At 40.4% G+C, this 17,558-nt stretch overlaps 1 protein-coding gene across 1 annotated transcript in view; it reads right to left on the bottom strand.

Moving 5' to 3' along the window:
* Window positions 1-1,113: 1,113 nt before the first annotated feature.
* Window positions 1,114-17,558, bottom strand: part of pcxa (pyruvate carboxylase a) — a 221,871-nt gene continuing 205,426 nt past the window's right edge. The window contains exons 17-21 of the mRNA XM_063011646.1: window positions 10,973-11,217; window positions 9,148-9,327; window positions 7,613-7,861; window positions 7,383-7,523; window positions 1,114-2,255 (exon numbers count right to left, since the gene is read on the bottom strand). Coding sequence (XP_062867716.1) covers window positions 2,004-2,255; window positions 7,383-7,523; window positions 7,613-7,861; window positions 9,148-9,327; window positions 10,973-11,217 — 1,067 coding nt within the window. The 3' untranslated portion in view covers window positions 1,114-2,003. The remainder of the gene's footprint in view (window positions 2,256-7,382; window positions 7,524-7,612; window positions 7,862-9,147; window positions 9,328-10,972; window positions 11,218-17,558) is intronic.

Genomic DNA, 17,558 nt, shown 5'->3' with positions numbered 1-17,558 from the left:
GCATTGTACATCTTTATTTATAATTTTTTTATATTTATGCAACTGCATGTATGTAAACACATAAAATCATGGGTCACACTAGTAGACAATGATAATAAGTGAATGAGGTGAACAAAAAACGATAACTGCAGACAATCTGATTTCGTCAGTTATCTGATTAAACGTTTACATGCATGTTGCAATCTCATAATGGAAAAACCCCTCCAGAGCAGATGAGTCAGTCAATAATTATCAGCCATAACATTAAAACCACCTTCTTGTTTCTACACTCACTGTCCATTTCATCAGCTCCACTTACCATATAGAAGCACTTTGTAGTTCTACAATTACTGACTGTAGTCCATCTGTTTCTCTGCATGCTTTGTTAGCCTGCTTTCATGCTGTTCTTCAGTGGTCAGGACCCCCACAGGACCACTACAGAGTAGGTATTATTTGGGTGGTGGGTAATTCTCAGCACTGAAGTGACACTGACATGGTGGTAATGTGTTAGTGTGTGTTGTGCTGGTATGAGTGGATAAGACACAGCAATGCTGATGGAGTTTTTAAACTCCTCACTGTCACTGCTGGACTGAGAATAGTCCACCAACCAAAAATATCCAGCCAACAGCGCCCTGTGGGCAGCATCCTGTGACCACTGATAAAGGTCTAGAAGATGACCAACTCAAACAACAGCAATAGATGAGCAATCGTCTTTTACTTTACATCTACAAGGTGGACCAACTAGGTAGGAGTGTCTAATAAGAGTGGACAGTGAGTGGACATGGTATTTAAAAACTCCAGCAGCATTGCTGTGTCTGATCCACTCATATCAGCACAACACACACTAACACACCACCACCATGTCAGTTTCACTGCAGTGCTGAGAATGATCCACCACCCAAATAATCCCTGCTCTGTGGTGGTCCTGTGGGGTTCTGACTATCGAAGAACAGAGTGAAAGCAGGTTAAAAAGTATGTAGAGAAACAGATGGACTACTATATGGTAGGACTTCTAAATGGTAAGTGGAGCTGATAAAATGGACAGTGAGTGTAGAAACAAGGAGGTGGTTTTAAGGTTATGGCTGATCACTGTATAAAATGTTTAAATGCCACAGAAAAAAAACTTGAAATTGAAAGCACAATTTTACTGAAATTTAAACTTGTTAAATGACAGACATACAGATCTAATACACACAGATTACACATAGTCCGCATCCAGACTCTTTTGTGACAAAATTGTATGTAGTTTAATCATTAATTTGCTGAAAAAGAACAGCTGCAAAAACTCATGGACATGCCATGAAGTGCATATATGTAAACTTTTGACTTACACGCTACATGAATATTTAGATGATGAATAATTAGATGATTGCTGATATCAGATAATAACTGGATGCTTAAGGTTACTGACTCTGCAGTGAGAGCAATTCATGCTAAAAATGAGAGTGGGTTGATAAAGATTTACGTTAGTATCTTTACTTCTATTTTTAGTGATCCAAGTTTTATAGAAGATACTGAATATTAACAGAGATTACAGGAAATAAAGAACATTACTAACAATATTTAGTTTAAAGCCACATCTACTGATATATTTATTTATTGCTTCTTATTTTTTTTTTATAAATCTCTTTCTGTTTCTAAGACTGACATTAACATCTAACATTATTAGAGACACTCAACATTATTGTAACACTCATTTTCAGCTCATGGATGATTTGCGCTGTGATTATCATTACAAATGACAGGTGATTAAATCAAACAAACATGAACAACAAAAAACTAGAACTCCTGCACACTTGGTGCACAAATACATTATTCCAGATTCATTAGGCGCTCCCCATAATCACATTTCTCTCTCTCTCTACATCAATTTTCAATTTGTGTGTGCGTATTTGAATGAGTGTTTTTTTTCCAGTATTTGTGTATTTTTGTGCTAAATACAACACAGGAGCTGATGATGCTAATCTTGCCTCAATGTTGAATGTTCAAGACGTTCCAAAGATGTTCCCAGATGTTTCACAATTCTATTCTGTGATCTCCAGAATGAGGTCGTCGCCCTCCAGGCTGCTGTCAACTTTGACATAAACTTTAGCCACGGTGCCGGACAGAGGCGAATTGACCACGGTCTCCATCTTCATGGCACTGAGCACACACAGAGGCTGGCCCTTCTCCACCTTCTGGCCCTCCTTCACCTTCACCTCCACCACTTTACCTGGCATGGGTGCTCCCACCTGACCCCGGACGTCCTTCAGAGCCTTCGGGTGAAAGTGCATCTCCTGCAGGAGAAATCAAAGAGCAAACAAATTAGACTGTTGCCGATAATGGTGACCTAGTAGATGGAAATTTCTTTGGTGTCCCACATGGGTCATTTTTAGGATCTGATTAATTTAATATTTACATACTTTCTCTATTCCCTTCTAATTTATTATATTACTGCAAAACTTAACAAGTGAGAAGAAATAAATTATGTACCAGAATATGACATACGACCAAAATAAAATGAGCAATAGCAAACTAGAGCAATGATGAAGGTCTAGAAGATGACCAACTCGAACAGCAGCAATAGATGAGTGATCGTCTCAACAAGGTGGACCAACTAGGTAGGAGTGTCTAATAGAGTGGACAGTGAGTGGACACGGAATTTAAAAACTCCAGCAGCGCTGCTGTGTCTGATCCACTCATACCAGCACAACACACACTAACACACCATCACCATGTCAGTGTCACTGCAGTGCTGAGAATGATCCACCACCTAAATAATACCTGCTCTGTGGTGGTCCTGTGGGGGTCCTGACCATTAAAGAACATGGTGAAAGGGGGCTAACAAAGCATGTAGAGAAACTGATGGACTACAGTCAGTAATTGTAGAACTACAAAGTGCTTCTATATGGTAAGTGGAGCTGATAAAATGGACAGTGAGTGTAGAAACAAGGAGGTGGTTTTAATGTTATGGCTGATCAGTGTATAAAATGTTTAAATGCCACAGAAAAAAACTTGAAATTGAAAGCACAATTTTAATAAAATGTAAACTTGTTAAATGACAGACATGCATTTATGGATGACAAATTGTTTAAAGCAAATGTACAAATGCACAAAATGGGCTTTTTAAAATCATTTCCCACTGCACAAGAGGATGTATACAAAGGAAACTTGACATGTGAACACTTACTGGTTTGTGCAATTTGTCATCTCTGAAAACATGATGGGCCAACTGTAATGCTTTAAAGCTACAATTTTCATGTATCTCCCTTTTTATGGAACTTTTCCCCAATTAGAACAAATAAAACAGGTCAACAAGGTAATTTTTGGCAATCACCTAAATTTCTGAGTGCAATTGACTGCACCCATGTTGCAATAACGATACCACTGAGAATAATTTAGCTATTGCCAACTCATCCATTAATGTGCCAGTGATTTGATACACAGTTTTAGGAGACACATTTTCACACATTATCATAAACAGTTACTCTTCATTTGCAGAATTTAAAATATAGTAAAAATAATAAACAATGATACACTGATCAGCCATAACATTAAAACCACCTCCTTGTTTCTACACTCGCTGTCCATTTTATCAGCTCCACTTACCATATAGAAGCACTTTGTAGTTGTACAATTACTGACTGTAGTCCATCTATTACTCTACATACTTTTTTTTTTAGCCTGCTTTCACCTTGTTCTTTAATGGTCAGAACCCCCACAGGACCACTACAGAGCAGGTATTATTTGGGTGGTGGATCATTCTCAGCACTGCAGTGATACTGACATGGTGGTGGTGTGTTAGTGTGTGTTGTGCTGGTATGATTTTTTGTAAATACCGTGTTCACTCAGTGTCCACACTCCTACCTAGTTGGTCCACCTTGTAGATGTAAAGTCAGAGACGATCTCTCATCTATTGCTGCTGTTTGAGTTGGTCATCTTTTAGACCTAGATGGGGCGCTGTTGGCTGGATATTTTTGGTTGGTGGACTTTCTCAGTCCAGCAGTGACAGTGAGGTGTTTGAAAACTCCATCAACGCTGCTGTGTCTGATCCACTCATACCAGCACAACACACACTAACACACTACCACCATGTCAGTGTCACTGCTGTGCTGAGAATGATCCACCACCTAAATAATACCTGATCTGTAGTGGTCCTGGGAGAGTCTTGACCATTGAAGAACAGCATGAAAGGGGGCTAACAAAGCATGTAGAGAAACAGATGGACTACTTGTAGAACTACAAAGTGCTTCTATATGGTACGTGGAGCTAATAAAATGGAGAAGTGTAGTAGAAACAAGGAGGTGGTTTTAATGTTATGGCCGAATCGGTGTAACATGGCATTTGTCCAGGGGTGTCTTACTTCATGCATAAAGCTGTATTAGACTATTAGAATCATTCAAAAAAATAACATTAAAAAAATGATTCCACCTTATCTTTTACTTTTTGGTCAGGGTCATGAAAAGCCCAACGTTTATTCTGTGAACACTGGCCACTGAGCAAAGAATTTATCATGAACAGGGTTTCAATTCATCGCAAGGTAACACACAAGCCTACCACTAGAGGAAATTAGAATAGCTGGAGGCAAGGATCAAACAAATCCGACCTACTGGGCCACCTCGTCATCAACTGGTCTTTTTCTACAACATTGACCTACAACTTAATACCACACTCAAATACCACCACAAGTGTATTAAATGCTTACCAATCTATACACATAATCTACAACTATTACCTAAATCCTTTGGGACAATTCTAATAGTTCCTAAACAGAACAGTACAGGAAAAAGTGGAATACCTTTTTTAACACACATTCTAATTGGTTGTCATTTGGTGGTGGACAGCTCTGAAGCTTTGCATTTTCTTCCCTTTTTCTTGCAACATTTTAGTGTATTCGAGTACCCAATTGCATTATGCTCCCTCTCTACTGATCCCAATCCTTGCCCTGATTAAGGAGAGCGAGACTGTCACATGCCCCATCCAACACATGTGCAGTACCGACTGCATCTTTTCACCTGCACGAGGCGAGTTCATATGTGGATCAGCTTTGTGTACAGTGAGCCACACCCTGATCAATGCATTATCCCTCAACTCTGTGAAGGCGCCATCAATCAGCCAGCAGAGGTCATAATCGCCTCAGCCACGAGGAGTCTCTATCCAGCTCCCACCCTGTATGAACAACAGCCAATTGTTGTTCATGTAGTCGCCCAACCCAACCGGATGGCAGAGCTGAGTTTCGAAGCGACGAGTTCGAAATGTCAGCACTGGTGTGCTAACGTGTTTTACCGCTGCGCCACCTTTGCACCCACTGGACACATTTCTGAGACAATTGTTGTATCACAAAGCAATTTTGCTTCTATTTTCACACGCATTTTTGTTTACACAAGCTGAGTTTGACAGCTGTCACATACACGAGACACAGGCAAGCAGGGCTGGACTGGGTACAAAATTCAGCCCTGGACTTTTTTCTTGACCAGCCCACTACAAGCACATTGCGCCACACATATCACCCCCTAATCAAATGTTAGATGATTGATATTAATAGTTTTCATCTATCTTACCACTAAAGTTAATAACTCACTATATTAAAAATTTAAATAATAAAAAAATAACTACAAACAAATATATATATTTCCAACACTTTCCTTTGGGATTAATAGTTCTATCCATCTATCACACACATAAAATTTACAATTTCTTAAATGGTTCTATTGGATTTTCCCCATTCTGTCTCATTAAACCGCAAGAAATAAAATTAAACCTTTCTTTCATTAAACCTTTAACACTGGTAAATATGCTTTTTTCGCACTTTTTTTCACACGTGATTCACGTTTGTTCCAAATTAGTGCATTGCTCCGATAAGCAAAGAAATAAATACTTTATGTTGACAAGGGAAATTAACCATGTGCGCTATGAACATAATCACTCTAAAAAATTTCCTGAACAACTGCATTTTCCTTTCTGTATTATAGAGGACAAGATAGTGTTTACTTTTTCTGAACAGCAGAGACTAATGGTACCATCTCAAATTATATCCACCGCCCTATGTAGTGCACCATGTTGGACATGACATCATAGAACTTTTACAAAAATCTTCCTTAAAACGGCTGGTTGAAAGCCCCTGATATCCAACAGTAGCTTAGATAACTACTTATTAATCATTAGTGACTGTTAAAAGAAATGTTTTGTACTGTTAGGAAGTACCCTAAGTAGGGCATAGGCGACATTTGAGATGGGCCCACAGTCTCTTCTTAAACGGCGTTACTAATGAAGCAGAGTCACTGAACACTAACTTTTCCTTTTCTGCTCTCTGGCTATGCTGTAGTTCCTCACTGCCAAACAGGTTGTCCAGTTACCTGCACTTCTCTGCATCTGCTTGCAGCTTTTTCTGTTTTTTTATCACGGGCTTTTTCTGCACCTCCTTTACGCTTTTTCGACCCTTTCTTCATCTTGCACTCATTCATAGTTTTTGTACTGGTGGTTGTGATTACGGTTTATCCTGGGGGAGGGACATTTCTGTGATTGGCCAATGGACATGCAGCGAGGATACTGTGGTGGGCCAATGCACACTTCAGGATTATTATTCAGGAATATTTAAAACAGAATTTATTTTTCACTCTCTCAGCGGCCCACATACAGAGCGGCCCACCGGGAAAACTCCCGACCCTCCCGATGGCCAGTCCATCCCTGCAGGCAAGACACAAGCCTGTGCTTAGTGCTGCACTTGTTTTTTCACTACAGACAAAAGAGAAGCAAAAACTACATAGGAAAAGGCATGAGTGAAAACTTCAATATAGTATTTACTCATTTCAATATAGTATTTACTCATTTCAATTAGTATTTACTTCAGAAATATAATATGTCAGTGCATTTAAGTTATACTGTCCTGGACTCTTATAAAAGCGTCTGTGCAGTGTAGTGCATGTGTGCTTCTAAACCTATGAATGTTAAAAGGGCCTGCTTAAAAACAATCTTTTCAACAGTCTGTATTTCCTTTTAAATGCGCTCTACATTGAACAAAATACACCAGTTCTTTAGTGCACTTGACGTTAAATAGAAATAATAGGAAGCTAAGATAAAATAGGCATGGAATATCAAGAAATATTGCTGGATTCAGCCTGCCTACAAACCAAAGCAGAAATGCATTGTTTCAAGGCCTCTACTATTATGCTGTAGCAAGGCTAAATGGTAGATGATGGCTCCCATGAATCCCCTTACAGAAAGAGCTAAGTGATCCCTAATGTATCAGGCTAGGGTCCAGACGCTAACTTCTTAAAGCCAGTAATCAGAGGCTAGGAAACCCATGTTGCTTTGCAGTATGTACTCAACCAGCTGCACCACTGTGCCACTTTTTATAAAGTATACAATAATAAAGAACTACATTTTAAAGTATACACATATTTTTGGAAAGCATTTATTCATACCTTCATGGCCATAGTGTCTTTGACAAGGACAGATCTCAGTTGACCATTAAGCTCGAAGAAGACCTCTCTCTGACCAGCCTTGTTCAAATCCCCCAGAGCCAGAGCTTTGATATGCAGAGTCTTTCCCCTCTCCAGCTCCACCTGAGTTGTTAAGTCAAATTTAAGCATGTCAGACATAAGAGGAACGATGAACGTGACCGTAAAGGTAATATTACCAATATAAATCTGACCTCAAACTCTTCTGCAATTTTAGGGCCGTCCAAGAAGAGGCGAGTGTTGAGACAGTCGACGGGTCCGAAGGTGGTCGTGAACTCTTTAAACTCCTGGAATACTTTCGGGTACATGGCGGCTGACATCACATCCTCTGGAGTGATGTCATCTCCATGGTTCGTGCATAGCTGCTCTTCCAGGGCCTGAAAGTCCATAGGGGGAAGAGAAGCACCTGGGCGACCTTCTATACGAGGAAGAGACTTCAGAACCTGTGCAAAAACACCAAGTACAATGCAGGGAATTAGAAACCAGGGATTTATGGCAATCAGTTGTTCATTGCTGGTATTGTAAACACTTCACTGTAACCACTCATGCATGTGAGGGCTTCATATGTGTTGTTCAAGTAAAACGTACAATTCCTCAGAGTATCTTATAAAAACCTGCAAATTTTTTTTTACCTAATTATCACAACAAGCTCAATTAATCCCCTCTCTCCACTTCATTTACTTCTGTTTATAAGGCTAGACAAATCGCCTGAATGGCTCTTTAGAATATCTCTACATTAAGCAGAGGTTAGCTATCAAAACGAAACTGTAATATTTGTGAAATATCAGACTTTGCTTATGCTGGAGAAAATATCCTAAGCTAAAATAAAACAGCACGTTATTCCAACAGGTAAACACAGACATAAAAGCTGAGCATTGCTAATGTTGCATCACTTAATACAGATGAAGAAATGAGAGCAAAACCACAGAACATGCTTGTCATCCACAAAAGTATGCTAAGCAGATGGCCTATTTATTTTCAACCACTGTGCAAAATAAATTAGCCAAATGGAACCACAGTCCGTGCAGAAAACAGACGCAGACATTGTTTACTGGTGATGCGAGACATGAATTTGTCAGTAAAACCATTGATCTTGCACAGAAGAGTCTGTTGGGTAATTGGGACACAAATGACAAATGGGTGGAATGCAGTTTAACAACACCTCAAGCTAGCACAAGACAGCGTGACCGCACTCCAGAGACAGAGATACGACTAGAGTTGTCTATAAACAGAACAATTTTATTCAGAGTGAGACAAGAAGAAATAAGTAAAGAAGGAAGAAAATTCCCAATGATATTCAACCACTGAGGTTTTTGTGATTTTATACACATTATATGGCCCAAATACAGTATGTGGATTCCAAATGCTTACCAAAATGTCTACAAAGAAATGTCTATGTCAGAACTAAGTCAGATTTCAATAGAGTTGGTTTATAAACCAGTTAGATGAGGTGTCTGTGGTATGAAGCAAGGGATTTGACTGATTAAGTTATAGAAAAAAAATTATCATATGTTTCCTTTACTTGTCATTTCACAGTTGTATGAGCTATAGCAATAAAATAAATCCTTTCATAATAAGTATTGTTACTGCAACTGAAGAATGTCACACTGAAGTTTAAAATGATAGCATTTATTTAATTTAGCAGATTATAAAATATCAGAAAATAGCATAACATCAGAAAATATCAAAACATAATATCTGAAATTTGAGTGGGATTACTGGATCTCACCTTGGACCTGAACGGCTCAGGAAAGCCTCCGTGTGGAATTCCTATGTGACCTTGCAGGAACTCCACCACTGACAGAGGGAAGGAAAGCTCATCCGCCCGTTCCTCCACCTCTGCACGCGTAAGGCTGTTCTGCACCATGAACTGAGCCAGGTCGCCTACAATCTTGGAGGAGGGGGTGACCTGGAGGTGGGCAAACCAGACAACAGTTGCTTAATACAAAGCTGCCACAAAATGTAGAATACTTACTGCTACTCACTTCAGAGCATATTAAAAAATAAAAAATGTTTCGTTTCCTGTCTGACTGCTCATACTCTAATGCTCTAGTGTTAATCAAATATTCTACAGTAGGACTCGCAGTACCTTTTATATAGTAAAAAGCAGCAGGATGTAAAGGGTTTTGTGTAATTGTGTAATAATTGTGTAATATAAATTTAATGTATTATCAAATTTACTGTTAGTATTACAATTACCATGATAAAAAAGCTGGGCAGATGTAGCGTAGTGGTAAAATACTGGACTAGTAATCAAAAGTTCGCTGGTTGAAACCCCACCACTGCTACCTTGCCACTGTTGGGCCCTTTAGCAAGGCCCTTAACCCTTAATTGCTTAGACAATATACTGTCACACACAGTACAGTAAGTCGCTTTGGATAAAAGTTCAGTGACTTATTGGCTTTGTATTAGTTCAGTGACTTATTGGCTTTGTACTAGTTTAGTGACTTATTGGGTTTATAAGCAAGTCCTTAAGTTTGTGTTTGTAAGAAAGTTTATCATGATGTTTGCATTGTTTCTGGTAAAGATATTCCTGGGAATCGAACCCAGGACCTTCTTGCTGTGAGATGACAGTGCTACCCACTGAGCCATGTGCCGCCCCCATGCAACCAAATAACACTAATTTACAGACATCAAAAGGAGATGTATACAATATTCATTACAATTAGCTATAATTAGAGTAAAACTCTTGATCAATGTTAGGTGTTACCTCATATGATCCACTGCGCTCAGTACATCCACTAGTTAGCTTAAAATTTTAATAATATTCCAGACTGCATTCTGTCATATTGTGCATCAACATTAATAAGGCAGCAATTAGAACATATTTTTAGATACTATATACCAATTAGTGTGCAATATGTCCAATTGCAGAAGTTTTATTCCTGGAGAAAAAGTGATGAGACACTCTCCCTAATAAACAACAAATGGCACAATGAGTCAACATATTTTCCTTATTTCAGTGCCTGGTTATGTGTTCATGGTACATGCTAAAAAGATAAAGAGGGTGTAAGAGGGGTGGACAGAACAGCAACCACTAATGATCCTCTAATTGAAAAACTTGCTAAATACAATACCACAAATTGAAACCAAATTCACACAAAAATTACAGATTTGGAAGCAAGTAGAAGATTGCAGAGCAGATCAGATTTGCCTTTTGAGATCCATCTGATCAGAAGCCAGGCCAGTAGTGACAGGATTATACCCCAAACTTTTCTATTTTTATCGTCACTGAAATGACAAGCAAAAGAAAGTAAAGAGTTTAATTAAAATTTTAAGCTAGAGAAAGCTTTTAGTCCAGGGCTCTCATGACACATGCGTGCAAATACATGTGTGAAAGTGGTGCAATGGTGAGAAGGCGATAATTAAGTTCTATTACACTGTAGAGAGGGCACTGCACGAGATTTGTGTGATTTAATTACAGCCTATGTATTATTTCTAAGCAAAAATCCAACAGCTGCTCCACAACCATACAGGCATCAAGGAAAACTGATTGGCAGTGTAGAGATGCCACAACTTACTTAACACAGCTCACAATGATGAGCTCCACTTACCTTAATAAGGTCTCCTAGCAGCTTGTTGGCCTCAGTGTAGGCCTTTTTGACCTCCTTGAACTTGTTACCCAGGCCCATGCTGTGAGCCTGGAAGTGCAGGTTGGTGTACTGGCCTCCAGGGATTTCATTCTCGTAGACGTCGGCATTGCCGGACTTCATGGTGGCTGTGCAGTCAAATGGAGCATAGAGACCGCGGGTCACCTCCCAGTACTCGCTGTAGTCAAACACCTTCTCCAGAGAGATTTCTAAGAGGAAATGATGGAGAGTTTGAATTATGGGGGATGTTCATTGTTTATCTAAATGAATGAGAGTTGACTTATCAATAGGGAAAACAGGGTTGTCATCTGTCCTACTGAGAAAATAAGGATGTTTATGTTCTCCTGGACTCTTGGAAAATTTAATAGCTATGGCATCACATAAATGATGTCCAGAAGACAAGCCAAAAGCTTTTTATGTTGCACCACTAATAAGCTGAATTTACATGCTTTGCAGGGTGACATTTATAAATTGCTTTGCCTCCTCAGACCAAAGCATTAGTCCAATAGAAAGAATAAATCAGGCTTATGCTATAACACATAAATCAACAAACACTGCTGAATAAATAACTCTGTGACATTATTATTTTATTATTAATTATCAAAAGCTGTCTTTTACTTTGCTGGCTGTGACTGTTAATCAAAGTACACCACTGAAACCTACTGGAGCGCGTAATCAGAATTGTGAGGGTAATGGATGGCAGGGCATGGATTGCTTCCTGCTTCTGACAGTGCCATCACTTATCAACAGCAGCTAATTAATCAATCAACAAGATGCACCACTCGTAACAGTTAACATGCATATTTAACCCATTTAACCTCCCTAATTACCCAGCAGTGTGATCAGCACAATCAAGCTCCAACATGGCACCCACTTCTGAAACAGTCGCACGCAAACACATAGAGCTCCTTCAACTATTCAACTACACTGATGCGTAATAACATTAGGACAACACATACCCGGCCATCGCACCAGTCGATCTTTTTCTATTGCTCCAATGTCCAGTTTTGATGCCTGCATGAACATTGTATGAGCTTTCAAGCATGGACACTATGACTGATTTAAGGTAATGCAGCCCCATAGACAGAAGGGTTTAATCCAATCATATTTGCCATTAAAGCCTCAATAGCCGTTCCGCTGGTCTGTAGCAGACACTAAAGCCAAAGTCATTCTCTGGGATCAATGAGGGCATCCAACAGCTTGTCTACGCTTGTACTTTCGCCAACCTAATTGGTGGGTACTTAGACTGGCTGCCTGAGAGCATCCCTTGTTTTTTCTAAGATCCTTTGATCCAGTCCTCTAGCCAGAACAATTTGGCTCATATTAAAGTCACTCAGGTCTACAACGTGTACTATAAGGATTTACCACCATGGTCAGTTGGTAAATCCTAGAACCACCAAATAAGGCTTTGCAATGATTAGAAGCTGCTATAACAAAGGGGGCACAAGCATGCTTGAAAATGCCACGCTACACAAGAAACAAGCCCCTGATCCTGCTTTTTTCATCCTGTCCAAGTGATCAGCAACAAAGTTCCTTCAAGCCTTAAGCTGAGGGGAGTTCTTTTTTGCACATCAGCCTCTAGGCACATTATTAAGTAAACCACACTTGACTGTAGGCAGTCATTTGTTTAATAATCTTAATTGCTTTGGGACATACAGTATATGCCACAGTCATAAATAAATGGTTATATCTTATACTGCTAATGCAAGTTAATAGGGCAGTGCTAGCTCAGCAGTTAAGGTACTAGACCAGTAATTAGAGGATTGCTGGTTCAAGAACTACCACTGCCAAGTTTCCACTTTTGAGCCCCTTAGCAAAGTCCTTAATTCTCATTTTCTTAAATTGTGTTCAGTCATAAATTTAAGTCGATTTGGTGATAATGTGTTTGAATTTGTCATAATGTGACAGGATATGTTGGAATCAGTGGCGTAACTAGGAGTTCATGGGCCCCTGTGCAAAAAAAAAAAAGATTTGGGCCCCCCTCAACAATATATATATATATATATATATATATATATATATATACACACACAGTGGGGCCATAAAGTATTTAGTCAGCCACTGATTGTGCAGGTTCTCCTACTTAGAAAGATGAGAGAGGTCTGTAATTTTCATCATAGGTACGCTTCAACTATGAGAGACAAAATGAGAAAAATAAATCCAGGAAATCACATTGTAGGATTTTTAAAGAATTTATTTGTAAATTATGGTGGAAAATAAGTATTTGGTCAATAACAAAAGTTCAACTCAATACTTTGTAACATAACCTTTGTTGGCAATGACAGAGGTCAAACGTTTCCTGTAAGTCTTCACCAGGTTTGCACACACTGTAGCTGGTATTTTGGCCCATTCCTCCATGCAGATCTCCTCTAGAGCAGTAATGTTTTGGGGCTGTCGCTGGGCAACACGGATTCCACAAATTTTCAATGGGGTTGAGGTCTGGAGACTGGCTAGGCCACTCCAGGACCTTGAAATGCTTTTTACGGAGCCACTCCTTCGTTGCCCGAGCGGTGTGTTGGGGATCATTGTCATGCTGGAAGACCCAGCCACATTCCATCTTCAATGCTCTCACTGATGGAAGGAGGTTTTGGCTTAAAATCTCACGATACATGGCTCCGTTCATTCTTCCCTTAACACGGATCAGTCGTCCTGTCCCCTTTGCAGAAAAACAGCCCCAAAGCATGATGTTTCCACCCCCATGCTTCACAGTAGGTATGGTGTTCTTGGGTTCTTCTTCTTCCTCCAAACATGACGAGTTGAGTTTTTACCAAAAAGTTCCATTTTGGTTTCATCTGACCACATGATATTCTCCCAATCCTCTTCTGGATCATTCATACGCTCTCTGGCAAACTTCAGACGGGCCTGGACATGTACTGGCTTAAGCAGGGGGACACGCCTGGCACTGCAGGATTTGAGTCCCTCTCGGCGTAGTGTGTTACTGATGGTAGCCTTTGTTACTTTGGTCCCAGCTCTCTGCAGGTCATTCATCAGGTCCCTCTGTGTAGTTCTGGGATTTTTGCTCACCGTTCTCATGATCATTTTGACCCCACGGGATGAGATCTTGACCCCAAGGGAGATTATCAATGGTCTTGTATGTCTTCCATTTTCTTACAATTGCTCCCACAGTTGATTTATTCACACCAACCTGCTTGCCTATTGTAGATTCACTCTTCCCAGCCTGGTGCAGGTCTACAATTTTCTTCCTGGTGTCCTTTGACAGCTCTTTGGTCTTGGCCATGGTTGAGTTTGGAGTCTGACTGTTTGAGGCTGTGGACAGGTGTCTTTTATACAGATAACAAAGTCAAACAGGTGCCATTAATACAGGTAACGAGTGGAGGACAGAAGAGCTTCTTAAAGAAGAAGTTACAGGTCTGTGAGAGCCAGAAATCTTGCTTGTTTGTTATTGACCAAATACTTATTTTCCACCATAATTTACAAATAAATTCTTAAAAAATCCTACAATGTGATTTCCTGGATTTTTCCCCCTCATTTTGTCTCTCATAGTTAAAGTGTACCTATGATGAAAATTACAGACCTCTCTCATCTTTCTAAGTAGGAGAACTTGCACAATCAGTGGCTGACTAAATACTTTTTGACCCCACTGTATACACACACATATGGCAAGTCTCATATACAAAACTAACAAACTGCAGAATGTCCGAACGCACATGTATAAACCGGGTGCTGCATTCTGACTGGCTAAACTGAATGTCATTCACATATCGCCGCTACAATATTGTAATGTAATAATAACAACCTGACAAGTGCAGCCAAAGGGGGGGCAGTGCGGTGGGTGGTTGAGTTCATGTCGCGGACGGCCCCACCATGCATGGACCCCAGTGCACCTGCCCCCCCGGTAGTTACGCCCCTGGTTGGAATTATAAAACCAAACATACTACAGAGAAGGTACCCGGGCAAGTTAAAGCAGTACACTGTAGGTGTTACTGACAAATCTACTGCTATGTAATACATTTTCATTAATACACAACTGTCAAATGCACATCAGCTCACAGACTACTTTTCCACATGTCTTAATCATAATAAATAAGTAAGGGAGAAGGAGAGAGACACACACAAGGTAAGAAAGAACTGTAAATGAATCTTAGATAAACTGTGCATTGCATGAGAAAACATATCATTATAAGATGAAAAATGCATCAAAGGTAAATTGCAACCTGAAAACTGAATGTATAGCAAGAACAAGATGTGATGAGCTTTTACACTGCCTTCTTGCATGAATAGCCGCATTTTTTTTCTACATGCCTTTCATCCCCTTGGTTTCTGTTATGACAAATACACTATATTGCCAAAAGTATTCACTCACCCATCCAAATCATTGAATTCAGGTGTTCCAATCACTTCCATGGCCACAGGTGTATAAAACAAACATTAGTGAAAGAATGGGTCACTCTCAGGAGCTCAGTGAATTCCAGCGTGGTACTGTGATAGGATGCCACCTGTGCAACAAGTCCAGTCGTGAAATTTTCTCGCTACTACATATTCCACAGTCAACTGTCAGTGGTATTATAACATAAGTGAAAGCGATTGAGAACGACAGCAACTCAGCCACGAAGTGGTAGCCACTAGAAATAACAGCAGGGTCAGCGGATGCTGAGGCGCATAGTGTGCAGAGGTCGCCAACTTTCTGCAGAGTCAATTGCTACAGACCTCCAAACTTCATGTGGCCTTCAGATTAGCTCAAGAACAGTGTGTAGAGAGCTTCATGGAATGGGTTTCCATGGCCGAGCAGCTGCATGGCGAGTTTGGTGTGGAAGAACTTGACTAGCCTGACCTCAACCTGATAGAACACCACTGGGATGAATTAGAGCGGAGACTGCAAGCCAGGCCTTCTCGTCCAACATCAGTGTCTGACCTCACAAATGCGCTTCAGAAAGAATGGTCAAAAATTCCCATAAGCACACTCCTAAACCTTGTGGAAAACCTTCCAAGAAGAGTTGAAACTGTTATAGCTGCAAAGGGTGGGCCGACATCATATTAAACCCTATGGATTAAGAATGGGAATCACTCAAGTTCATATGTGTGTGAAGGCAGACGAGCGAATACTTTTGGCAACATAGTGTATCTGCAAGAGGATCTGTCTGTCTGTTTCACAGTGTTTCAATCCTGTGCCTAAAACCTTAATATAGGTAAAAAAGTGTCTGGGGCCCAGGGGTGACAAACAGAAAAAGGTGTGGATGTCAACACGAACCTAAGAAAAAAAAAAAGGTTGTCAAAAACAAGTTTTTCAGAAGCAGAGGGTTGGAGGGGAAGAATGCATTAACCTGTCAGGGTACTTTTTCTGTAGTGGGTTTGGTTTTATAATTTCAACATATCCTGTCATATTATAACTAGTTTTTTACATTTACATTTGTTTACGGGGACAGTGGTAGCTCAGTGGTTAAGGTGCTGGACTAGTAATCAGAAGGTTGCAAGTTTAAGCCCCACCACCGCCAAGTTGCCACCGTTGGGCCCCTGAGCAAGGCCCTAAACCCTCAATTGTATTCAGTCATAATTGTAAGTCGCTTTGGACTAAAGCATCTGCTAAATGCCACAAATGTAAACGTAATAGCATTTGTTTTAAGGGCAGTTGCAGCCTAGTGGTTAAGATACTGGACTGGTAATTGAAAGGTCATTGGTTCAAGCACCACCAGTGCCAGGTTACCACTGTTGGGCCCTTGAGCAAGGCCCTTAACCCTCAATTGCTTAGACAATATACACAGATCGCTGCCAAAACAGCCCTGCAACTGCAATGCACTGTATATTCGGACACCTTTCTATCAGAACCAGCATTAACTTCTCCAGCAATTTGAGCTACAGTAGCTCATCTGTTGGATCGGACCACACGGGACAGCCTTCGCTCCCCACGTGCATCAATGAGCCTTGGCCGCCCATGACCCTGTCGCCGGTTTACCACTGTTCCTTCCTTGGACCACTTTTGATAGATACTGACCACTGCAGACCGGGAGCACCCCACAAGAGCTGCAGTTTTGGAGATGCTCTGACCCATCACAATTTGGCCCTCGTCAAACTCGCTCAAATCCTTACGCTCGCCCATTTTTCCTGCTTCTAACATCAACTTTGAGAATAAAATGTTCACCTGCTGCCTAATATATCCCACCCACTAAGAGGTGCCGTGATGAGATAATCAGTGTTATTCACTTCACCTGTCAGTGGTCATAATGTTATGCCTTGTCGGTGTAATGTTACAGTACTGTAAGACGCTATACATTTACTGCTCATCGCCGAAAATGTAAATTTGTGGCATTTAGCAGACATTTTTATCCATATCGACTTACAATTATGACTGAACACAATTTGAGCAAGTGAGAATTAAGGACCTTGCTAAGGGGTCCAACAGTGAAAACTTGGCAGTGGTAGTGCTTGAACCAGCAACCCTGTAATTACTAGTTAAGTACCTTAACCGCTGAGTTAGCACTGCCCTATTAACTTGCATTAGCAGTATAAGATGGCTCTTCCGTGCACAAGGCTGATCCGCATATGAACTCGCCTCGTGCAGGTGAAAAGATGCAGTCGGTACTGCATACGTGTC

This window comes from Trichomycterus rosablanca, chromosome 16, assembly GCF_030014385.1.
Source record: "Trichomycterus rosablanca isolate fTriRos1 chromosome 16, fTriRos1.hap1, whole genome shotgun sequence".
NCBI classification, from domain to species: Eukaryota; Metazoa; Chordata; class Actinopteri; order Siluriformes; family Trichomycteridae; genus Trichomycterus; species Trichomycterus rosablanca.
This window is presented reverse-complemented; position numbering and strand designations above follow the sequence as displayed.